The sequence below is a fragment of the Berghia stephanieae genome, chromosome 3 (genome assembly GCF_034508935.2).
Source record: "Berghia stephanieae isolate SIO BIC M18660-M18661 chromosome 3, UCSD_Bste_1.3, whole genome shotgun sequence".
Taxonomy (NCBI): Eukaryota; Metazoa; Mollusca; class Gastropoda; order Nudibranchia; family Aeolidiidae; genus Berghia; species Berghia stephanieae.
The window spans coordinates 1,744,872-1,757,371 of NC_088362.1; the positions used below are offsets into that span (position 1 = coordinate 1,744,872).

At 36.5% G+C, this 12,500-nt stretch overlaps 1 protein-coding gene across 2 annotated transcripts in view; it reads left to right on the forward strand.

The window, feature by feature from the left end:
- Positions 1-12,500, forward strand: part of LOC144967004 (potassium voltage-gated channel subfamily KQT member 1-like) — a 150,397-nt gene that overhangs the window by 85,665 nt on the left and 52,232 nt on the right. For both annotated transcript variants that reach the window (XM_078903729.1, XM_078903730.1), the window contains exon 2: positions 7,584-8,367. In XM_078903729.1, coding sequence (XP_078759855.1) covers positions 7,799-8,367 — 569 coding nt within the window. In that variant the 5' untranslated portion in view covers positions 7,584-7,798. The remainder of the gene's footprint in view (positions 1-7,583; positions 8,368-12,500) is intronic.

The window sequence follows — 12,500 nt, forward strand, 5'->3', positions numbered from 1 at the left end:
AAAATTTTTTCGCGGCGGTGGTGGGGTTTGAACCTGCGACCTTATTGGTACGACAACTCCGCCTGGCAGGTGAGAGCGTGGCTCTACCGTGTGAGCTATCCACGAACACAAAAATATTCGTTTCAAACTCAAAGTCATTACTAGATCCCTCTCTCACCCACTTCTTGAGACCGCCGATTCGTTCGTACACCACCATCGCGAATAATTTTGACCAGCAGTTAAGCTTAATAGCCAATATTCTCAACACAAACATATAACATAGAAACGATTGAGACATTGAGTATGCTCCGGTGTATGGGGTGAATTTTTAATTCAGAAAAGTGAGTGGAGCAGGCACTTATGTTGGTAACAACAAGATATGAAGTGAATAGAAAAGTGCCAGAAGACAATAGAGAATAAAAATTTTTCGCGGCGGTGGTGGGGTTTGAACCTGCGACCTTATTGGTACGACAACTCCGCCTGGCAGGTGAGAGCGTGGCTCTACCGTGTGAGCTATCCACGAACACAAAAATATTCGTTTCAAAGTCAAAGTCATTACTAGATCCCTCTCTCACCCACTTCTTGAGACCGCCGATTCGTTCGTACACACTCTATTGTCTTCTGGCACTTTTCTATTCACTTCATATCTTGTTGTTACCAACATAAGTGCCTGCTCCACTCACTTTTCTGAATTAAAAAATTCACCCCATACACCGGAGCATACTCAATGTCTCAATCGTTTCTATGTTATATGTTTGTGTTGAGAATATTGGCTATTAAGCTTAACTGCTGGTCAAAATTATTCGCGATGTTGGTGTACGAACGAATCGGCGGTCTCAAGAAGTGGTGTGAGAGAGGGATCTAGTAATGACTTTGAGTTTGAAACGAATATTTTTGTGTTCGTGGATAGCTCACACGGTAGAGCCACGCTCTCACCTGCCAGGCGGAGTTGTCGTACCAATAAGGTCGCAGGTTCAAACCCCACCACCGCCGCGAACAATTTTTATTCTCTATTGTCTTCTGGCACTTTTCTATTCACTTCATATCTTGTTGTTACCAACATAAGTGCCTGCTCCACTCACTTTTCTGAATTAAACAGTAGACGTCACTCAGGTCTTTGTTATTGTTTTTTGCCAACCGCGTTTATGAGCACTTCTCACTAAACTGTATTAACCAGACTATAATAGATCATGGATACACACAGTTTTGTGTGTTAGTCCGTTTACTTCCGAATGGCAATGTTATGAGCTTCTAAGCCAAGCGCATACTATCTCGATCTATAGCTAAAATTCATACAGAGCTTTGTTCTTTTTAAAAACACAATCGTGTCTATAGATAGAATGGGCTTGGCCAAGGAGTTCACAACATTGCCATCCGGAAGTATAATGGACCAACACACAAACTCTGTGTAACCATGAACTTTTATAGTCTGGTTAATACAGTTTAGTGAGAACAACTCACAAACGCGGATGGCAAAATCAATAACAAAGGCCTGAGTGACGTCATCTGCATACTATCTATAATGAACGACTGCTCAATGGGAGCGATCTATATTCATGTTTTCGTAAAAGCAGGTCATCAATCACATGATTTGTTGCTGTTCAACTATTGGATATTTCTTAACAAATGTAAACACTCTGCTTTGTTTACAAAAATTATAAACATACCCATGTGTCAAGCTGAATAAAATGACCAATCGTGATGTTAGATATTTAAAAAGCTGTGAACACTTTTCACAAAGTCGGTCACTTTGAGCACATTTTGCAATGTGACCAATGACCTCACACACATTGAAAACGAATATCGATCGTCCCCATTCAACATTGTATTTTATCTTTATTTCTAAACTTTGTTAATTTGAAACTGCATTAATCCTGAATAAATGTTTTATTATTATTATTGACGACGAATCATGAAAAGAAGATTGATAACCAATGTTGCGATGTGTAACCGAACTTTTTTTTCTAATTGAGGATCATTGATCTGTGATTTGACTCGCCACTTCAGAATCCACGGCTCGATACTTCGTGGACATTTTTTTATTGTTAGTTTGAATTCACTTATCGTTTTTTTTTATGTAACACTTTTATAAAATTGTAATTTATATTTATTTTCATATAATTTTACTGTTTAAAAATACTTTGTTTCAATAATCCTTGTGGCGATTTAATGACATTGTGGAATGTTTTTTTTTTTGTTCTGCACATCGGCAATTAATGTCAACAATGAATGTCAACAATGAATGGTGATAACGTAAAATTATCTGGTCTTCTGTTTTTCTCCTACCATTTTTATATTTAAAATACTGGATGATATGGGGAGATATGGCAGACAAACAATTCGTGTCTTCTATCACGGGTATTCAGTCCATTCGTTATAGTTTTTTAGAAAATGTATGTTGATGTTCGTCTACCTCGCATCAATACCTGGTTTTAATATAACTCCTGGATAAAACACGTGATGAATTAGACTCATTGATATATATATATATATATATATATATATATATATATATATATATATATATATATATAACGTTTGCGACTCGTTCTTTTCAAATGTTACTCTTTCACTTTTTCTCTATTCTAAACTTCATTTCCATCTCTTTATTTCTGTTTATCTCAAACATTTACTCACAAACACGCACGTACACATACAAATGCAGACAACCCCCCCCCCCCAACACACACACTCACACACACACAAACACACATTTACAAACACGTATATACATTACATACAAACACACACACACACACACACACACGCATGAATAAAGATTTTATCTCCAAACTGTCTAATCAATCGACAAAAAACCCAATAAGTGTGACAGGTCCTCATTGACCAAGCCGTTAGGTTCGACACAGATTGCTTTCGCAGTTCATACTGAACTGGACCTTCACGGATGTTACAACACCTTATCTTTTTATATAAATCGGACATAATTCGTGCGTCTTATGAAAACCAGGTTGATAGATCAAATTACTCACATTGCTTGCTGTAAATGTTAGATATGAGAGCCTTTGAGTTGATCCCTATTAGCTCAGGGTTTTTTCATGCCACAAGTTATCACTCCCCCACTTTTACAGACTCATATCGTGGCCATCGTAAAGTTTATAGCCTGACACTGACCAATAATGACGTCAAAATGCCAGTCTTTTGCAACAAAAGAAAACAAATCGTGAGTTGAAATAACTTGTTTGCATGAGCTCTAACGACAACTCACTAGGCGGTGCAAAAAACCGACTAATGAAGTTAAAATGCTAGTCTTTTTGGGTTTCAGTGTCAGGATACAACATAACGATGATAACTCTCATATCCTCCGTGTGTTACTTCAATGATGATTTCGTCATTGAAACGTTCACCTCGACGTCGACAGCACGAAATATAAATCCTTTTATCTCAAGAATCAACTTCAAAAAGCGATTCGTCTGTTTAAAAAAATGCCTTCCCAAATCAGCAGTCCTTGTGCTTACGAGCTGCCATCTCAGTCGAACAACTTTGTGCCAAGGGGTGAGCTTTGGTCAAATTACGGGTTGGGAAATATGAAACCACGATAAATATATATATATATATATATATATATATATATATATATATATATATATATATTGGGAGAGAGAGAGAGAGAGAGAGAGAGAGAGAGAGAGAGAGAGAGAGAAAGGGAGTGTGTGTATGAGTGTTAGAGAGAGAAATAGACAGATAGAGATAGATAGATAGATAGAGAGAGAGAGAGGGAGAGAGAGAGATAGAGAGAGAGAGAGAGGGAGTGTGTGTGTATGAGTGTTAGAGAGAGAAATAGATAGATAGGTGGATAGATAGATAGATAGAGATAGATAGATAGATAGAGAGAGAGAGAGGGAAAGAGAAAGAGAGAGAGAGAGAGAGAGAGAGAGAGAGAGAGGGAGTGTGTGTGTATGAGTGTTAGAGAGAGAAATAAATAGATAAATAGATAGATAGAGAGAGAGAGAGGGAGAGAGAGATAGAGAGAGAAAAAAAAGAGAGAGAGTGTGTGTATGAGTGTTAGAGAGAGAAATAGATATATATATATATATATAGAGAGAGAGAGAGAGAGAGATAGAGAGAGAGAGAGAGAGAGAGAGAGAGAGAGAGAGAGAAGGATTGTACGTGAGTTTGTGTGTATGTGTGTGACTATAAACTTTTATTTTGTTCAAGCACGATCCTGACCTCACATCAGGGACTAATCTTGGCCTAGGGTTTGATCCGGCGATAAGCAGCTCCCTAATGTGTTCATAGAAATTGTATTTTGAAACGGTTCCATCTAAGCATCAAACGTTGATGGGTATGTTGGAAATAGCGGCTATGTGGTCTAGTGGTATGACACTCGGAAGGTCCTGGGTTCGAGCCTCGCGCTCGGCGCATAGTTGAGTCCTTGGAAAAGGCTCTTTACTCACATTCTCTCACCGTACTCAGGTGTAAAATGAATACCTGGCCGTCAACAGTGTTGTCTTTCTCCGAAAAATTGTAATATCGCCTAACAGGCGGCATGTCCCGTCCTACATGTTTACTGTTGCTGTTGACCAGGGACCCCTTGTAAAGCGCTTTGAGCACATTTAGTGGATATTGCGCTATATAAAGCTCAATTTTTAAAATTTTAAAAAAAATTCCTAGCGATAGACTCCTAAAGGTTTCCATCCTTTGTTATTTTCCTCTTTACGTGTGCAGCTTTAATGGACTGGATGGGATGAATAAATAATATTTGATATAGAGTAATATATTATATTATTGGTGGATGGATGGATTGAATGATTTAACCCTCTCCTTACCACCCATAGGAAAATCGTCACATTCGTTACGATACAACCGACAATTTTCTCCTTCTGATTTCTTTTGTACATCACTAATTTAAACTAATTCTTTGATATGACAGCTATAAATACTAAACACTGTGTTGTAGAGCTCATTTGTTACTCTTTTGTTTGAGTAAGAAAATTCTATTTTTTGTGCTGGGTGGGTGTGAATTTTCGGGGGAAATTGTAAAAATGTCTGGTAAGGAGAACGTTAACTCACTCAATCCTAGAAACCTTAGCTACTTTTCAAAATAGAAAAGTATGTATTAAAATGAGCATGTACATAGATAGTTCTACTCAACTACCATTAACATGTAAAAATTAAGAACATTAGCTTTGATACTACGCGGTGGGTGAATTTTCGGGGGAAATTCTAAAAATAGCTGCTAAGGATAGAGTTAAGGGCAGACATAAATATATGTGGATACAGTGTTTCCAAAAGATCTATCACACCCATGATAATCGTTAAATACCTTTATTTTTTTCGTTGAAATTTGGTATAAAAGAGGACCAAAATGTCTGCCATTGAAAAATATACAAATTAACGGCATTCACATCGGCTATGTGAAGGGAGATAACTTTATTCAGACTTTATGGAATTCCGTGTCCACATTTGTTCAATATCCGGTATGGACATGGACTTAAAGGAAAGGATTCGGGGAAAAAGTGGGCGTTGACCTCTTTTCGTTTGTTAAAATACGATGACGCCATGCGCAAAGCCAATTACCATTTTAATGGAATATTGTGCCTAAATCAAATCTCAAGTGTTTACCTTAGATACCTCTTAATTCTCTATAAAATACTCTCGGAAATCTGGGCGATTTTCGCAATAAGAAGAGATGCTATGATATAAATCTTTATCTCATTGATAATGGTTAACTTTAAGTTTATGAAATTCACTTTTCCCTTTTAAACGTTAAATTAGTTAAACCCTTTCCTTGCCACCCATTTGAAGAATTTTCCCTAAAATTTCACACCCACCCAACACAAAAATATGTTTTCTTACTCAAACAGAAAAGCAACAAATACATTCTATGCATAATATTGATCAGCAACTTGAACTCTATAACACAGTGCCACATTTATATAGCTATAATAAAACATTTTTATTTAAATTGTGTGATTTTCAAAAGAAATCAGAATGATAGTCGTGGTGGTTGGATCGTAACGAATGTGACGATTTTCCTATGGTTGGTGGAGAGGGTTAAAACTAGATTTTAAAATTCCAGAATACGGCAATCCTGTGGAACGATGGACACGCCCCCTTTTACTGCAGACTTTTTAACCAAGTCAACTTTTATTATTATTATTATTATTATTATTATTATTATTATTATTATTATTATTATTATTATTATTATTATTATTATTATTATTATTATTATTATTATTATTATTATCATTATTATTATTAACATTTGCTTTTCTTTTCTCCCTCTTAAACAACTTATTTCTCTTCTCTAAGCCGAATATTATGCATCGTCTTTCTATGACGTCTCTGCTTACCATTAAAAGTGCAACAAGAGAATTCATTATTCAGATATAAATTAGATTGGAACCAAATTGATGCACCAGGACCACACTCGATAATGCTATTAAGAAATTGAATGGCGGGCGATTTTCATTTCTCGTAATTTGATTTCTCCGCTAAAGGTTTGAGCAAGCATGGTATTTCTCTCTAGACCTATCTAGTACCTACATATTTATAGCCACAGGGTTAAACCTTTAATTTAAATTTAAATTCATCCCTTCAGCCCTGCATTAAATATATTGGCAAATACATTAAGAGACATTTACATATAATTGATTGAATTGTGTTACTTAGATCACATTCAGTGCGAATCATGAATTATTGATATTGTAATTTTTCAATGCCGTTTACTTTTATACTCTTGTCTAATGACATAAAACTTTAAACTGATTTTATTGATTTAATCATCGTATATTCGCTTAACGTTCTCCTTTCCAGCCATTTTCAGGATTTTCCCAAAACTTCACACCAAACTAACACAAAAATAGATTTTGTTATCACTCAAACACAATGGCAGTAAAATTATTGCGATAAATAATTTCTTTAGCAAAACTTGCTCTACAACACACTGTTCATTTTCTTTAAATTTTATAATTTACAAAATAAATTTGAATAAGAAAAAAGTTGTATCGTAACGAATGTGACGATTTTCCAATAGTTGGTAAGGAGAGAGTTAATGAGTCCAATACTTATGAAATAGGAAAAAGTAAAACAAAACTTGAACAATGCAGCTCATTCCTAGTGTAGTCCGTTTGCTCTTGAAAAATAACGTTATCTCGTGGTTGTTGTTAAGTGGCCCATGGTCACATTTTTGTAATAAATTCATTGAAATGTATTGTCAACTAATCATTAATAGTGAACAGCTACAAAATAGCTTGTCCTTCTTCACTAATTTTGATAAAACAACTGGAGCTCTGGAAATACATCGATTAAAAATTTTGGCCAGAAAACTTGCCCTTCAAATATATATCAATTTAAATGACCCTTTTCTTGGTAAAAACTCTCAAACCTGGGACCTCGCGACCTGACTTTTTTGTTTAAAGATCGAAAGCAGTGTATGTGTTGATCAACGGAATGTCTTGGGTAAAAGAAGAAATTGATTATTTTTCCTAAACTGGATTGTTTTATGTTTTTTTTAAACATTTGTTTATTTATTCATTTATCTTCAACAAGTCATAACTTGCAAGTTTCTGGTAAAATAAGTTATCATGAATAAAATTTCAGCTATCAATTGTTTCAATGCATAATTCTATTTATTTCAGGTTCTGGCTGAAAGATGATGAAACAGTTTTAGTGACACTAGGAATCCTGGTCACGGCACCAAACTGTAACGTGGCAGAATGAATTATTGTGTACTGATTCACATTTCATCTTTACCAACCATCTCACATGTTCACATCATTTCCCTATTGCTGGCTTCCTTGCTAACCAACAATAACACTAATGATGACATTACTTGTGCCAGTTCACTCGTGAAATGAGCAACCATCGACGAAATAATCGTCCTGACCATCTAGACCAAAGGCCGTTCCAAATGATTGCGCCCCCATCATACGACGAAATAGATCGAGAAAGAGGTGGAGTGAGTGGGAAAGATAATAAAGGAAACAATGAAGGAATCGGCAACCGAAGGAGAGACCATGAGAGAATTGACTTCTCTTTGGACCCAAACGACACAGAAAACTATACCGGTAGCAATAGACAAAAGACAAATCAACCGCCTTCTCCATCCACTCCTGTTGCTCCGGCTCCCCTACACACTCGAATTAACATACGTGGACTTTTAAAACGCAGTAAATCTTCGAAGAACGGATACCCAGGAATGTTGGGTACTTCATTAGAAGTGGAGTACTCTCCATCGACCACATACCCCCCTTCCTTGGAGTCGAGAGGCCTCACGCCAACAGCGGATCGGAACTACAACAAACTCCTTCACAGTAAAATTATGTTAAGTAGACTCCATATTAAGACCTCCTTACAGGCTCGGATTTACAACTTTCTAGAGAGGCCGACTGGATGGCGATGCTTTGTCTATCACTTTACTGTGTGAGTATTATTTGTTGATGCCGTTGTTGTCTTAAATGTGGTATTGTTGTTGTTATTGTTGATAAAGTTGATGCTGATCTTCCTTTTTATAACATTGTCAAAAAATCACAACTATGTGTGTGTGTATATATATATATATATATATATATATATATATATATATATATATATATATATATACGTGTGCGTGTGTTTGTATTTGAGTCCCTGAGAGTAAATTTTTATTCTAGTCTTTAAAAAGTACATTTATTTATTTATGTTTTGCGTTTAGGTAGGATACTCGCAACATCTGCCCACCAGATGAAACAAATTCTTTTGATAATCAATCACCAACTCTTTATTCTGAAGTATGGAATTGTTTTCCAAGTCTACAATAAGTTTACCAAACAGTAAATGGATCCTGTCTTTCGTATAGTTAAAATGAAGATGACTTCAGAAGGTTCTGGTCATGCAGCCATTTTGGTAGTCACAGGTCTATCACCAGTTCTATTCAATATGGGACTCAATTTATGCTTTATAACTACGGATTTGGATTTGAAATCCGATACAGCAATCCGATAACTGCCGCTGGGACAGACGCAGCCAGAAAAATCCATAGCCAAAGAGTATCAAATAAAGTATGACTCAGATAGCAGGTGTTACTCTCCCGAAGGAACCATAAATCCATAAGACTGACTTTTCTTTTAGTTTTTTTTTCTGTTGGGTGGAAGGTTAATTTTTTTTTCAATATTACAAAAGAAAAGAATTCCTGAAATAGAGAGATTAATCACATTCTCTAGAAGGAATAATAGCATACACTATTAGTGATCTTGTTGTGACTTTAGTACGGAGGGCACTGAAGTATTTCTTAGTTCTTCAGGGAGTATTTCGACCTCATCTGAATCAAAATCACAACAAGATCTTGACAGCCTCAAAACTCTGGCCGAGGACCGTGACCATTGGAAAGAATTAACAACATGGATGGAGAGAGCAGCTATACTCATCGACCATGACTGAACGTGGCCTTCGTAAAGTTATAGCCTGACACTGACCAAAAAATGACGTCAAAATGCCAGTCTTTTGCCACAAAAGAAAACAAATCGTGAGTTGTATTCAATAGTTCAACCAATGAAATAACTTGTTTCCATGAGCTCTACTAACGACAACTCACTATGCGGTGCAAAAACCAAATAAAGGCATCAAACTGCAAGTGATTTTGGCTTTCAGTGTCAGGCAATAACATAACGATGGCTACGGACTGAATCACACAATTCTCAGCAAGCGTCATTCAAACTGCGAAGCTTACTACTATATATTAGTGATCAGTAAAAGGGGAATGTTTTGATAGGACCATTACACCAATCAGCAAGAAAGTAAAAGCTGGATATTTCGTCTGCCAGCGATTCTGGGTACAGACATGGAATCAATTAAAGATTGGCTAAAATGGTTTGACAAAGGGCAATCTTTCTATTGACGTAAGCTTGGGTCGTTGTCAAATTATTTGCAATCTATGTCCACACTATCACAGGGTTATCAGAAAATGTCTTACGCATCAAATATTAGGCAAAGATCAACAAGATGCAAATATTCTAAGGACTGTGGACCTATGAATGCACATATGTAACAATAGCAAGAAGGATGGTTGGTTAGGGAGCCATCTATAATGTCAATAGTCTGATGAATGCTGGTGATGATGTGGCCTGACAATAATTCTATCTTCCTACAGTTCTCCCAAAAAAGTTTTTCCATAACTTTCAGTTAGAAATGACAAGAAAATATGACAATAAAAGCCCATCTATAGATGCTTGGCTTGAGAGTGGGCACAAATCCGGCGTTTTGATTGGTCCATGAACAGGATATTACCATTTAATATAACTTCTCAAGGCACGAAAATGTCTACTTTGTTTATGTGGGTCCTGTCTATATTCTGGTTTGTTAAATATCATTGCCATTGGTGCGCAGAGCCATTTCCGTTTCATACAGACCAGTATGTCCAATGCACAATTGTCTCACTTAGTTACTTCTCTATTCTACACACACACACACACACACACACAAAAATAAAACACCTCGAAAGCTTGAAATAGGTTGATATAATAAATGTCATCTCAGTGACGATAACTAACTTAAAACTATGTAATTCAACCGAGTGATTCATCTTAAACGTTGAATTAGTCATAAAATCTCATTTTTATGGACTACAATTAATTGCCATGTTGTTATGTTTGATTCCCGCCGTTACAACTGCAAAACATCAGGTATTTAATTTGTAATACAAATTGCAATAATAGGCTTTATATAGCAACGAAGACAAGATAAATCATCATGATAAATTGTCATGCTCATAATACGCTTCAACAGTCGCGACGTCACTTCCCTCGTAATGACGCATAGTAACTTAGTAACTGGCTCTAAACTATAGGAACAATGGCGGACGCCCTTTGAAATCTCCGACGAGCATAAAAATGTATCCAGAGGAGAAAAATATTATAAATCTGATCATGTTTTGACTTTTATACATTCTGATCACATGACATGTTAAAAAGTTCTAGCGCGCCCGCATGAAAAATAAAAAGTACCGATTTTCTTTGTTTAGAACCAAACTGCTCGTTGATGGGCGGATATGACATCAGACTATTGGATCCTATTACATTTTGAATAAAAATAACCAGTTAATGAACAAGGGCGACAACACACTCGCCTCAGGCAACTACAATGATAAAATCAGCGAAACGAATACGTCACGCAAATCGCATCAACAACAAAACCCTTTGATGGAAATAAAGACAGCTACAATTCCTTGATCGATTTTTGCATTTTGCTAATTAGTGACATGTTGATTTGTTTATTCTTCAGACAAAAAAGAGTTCCTTTTGTGAAACAATCGGGTTTGGTTGCATGTCTATCATGGCCAGTTGTTTTAGTTGTTGTTATTTTTCTAATCCCATCTGGTTAATACACGTGCAGCTATGCGGTCTTGTGGTATGACACTCGCTTTCGGATCGGAAGGTCCTGGGTTCGAGCCTCGCGCTCGGCGCATAGTTGAGTCCTTAGAAAAGGCTCTTTACTCACATTCTCTCACTGTACCCAGGTCGTTAACAGCATTGTCTTTGTCCAAAAATTGGAATATCGCCTAACAGGCGTCATGTCCCGTCCTACATGTTAAATGTTGCTGTTGACCAGGGGCCCCTTGTAAAGCGCTTTGATCACATTTAGTGGATATTGCACTATATAAAAGCTTAATTTGCGTTTATTTTTTTTAATCGCATGTTTTTCAATAGTCAAGCCATCAAATCGTGTCAAATGTTTGTCTATTGATGCTACAACTTTAGACGTTTACTTAACATACTCACATCTGCCAGGTAGATATAAACAAAATTGAGCTTTATATAGCCCAATAACAACTAAATGAGCTCAAAGTGCTTTACAAGGAGTCCCTGGTCAACAGCAACATTTAGGACGGAACATGACGCCTGTTAGGCAATATTACAATTTTTCGGACAAAGACAACGCTGTTTACGGCCATGTACTCAATTTCCACCCGAGTACGGTGAAATAATGTGAGTAAAGAGCCTTTTCCAAGGACTCAACTATGCGTCGAGCGCGAGGCTCGAACCCAGGACCGAAAGCGAGTGCCATACCACTAGACCACATAGCCGCACATATAACCTACCAACACAAAAAATTTGTGCTACCTTAAAGATAATTAAGTCTGATTGATAGAATTTAGGGGGATCAAATCACTAAAATTGCTGTCGTAAAAAAAATAACAAAAAGCTGAGCGAGCGACGTGAGTTGGTTCCATCTATAATTGCTTGGAATTCATGGAACATTTCTACTATGTGTGTGACCATCTGTTTTCATTATAACCCAGGATTTATTTTCCTGATTGTGTACTGACATTCATCAACGCCTGGGGTTTCCTCTTTCATTATTCTACTTCAAAAATTCTTTCTTTTTTTTCCTCTTTCCCTATTTCTTTTTTTTCCTTTCCTCTCTTCTTCTTCTTCTTCTTCTTCTTCTTCTTCTTCTTCTTCTTCTTCTTCTTCTTCTTCTTCTTCTTCTTCTTCTTCTTCTTCTTCTTCTTCTTCTTCTTCTTTTTCTAATTCTTCTTCTTTTTCTTTTTCTCTTCTTCTTCTTCTTCTTCTTCTTCT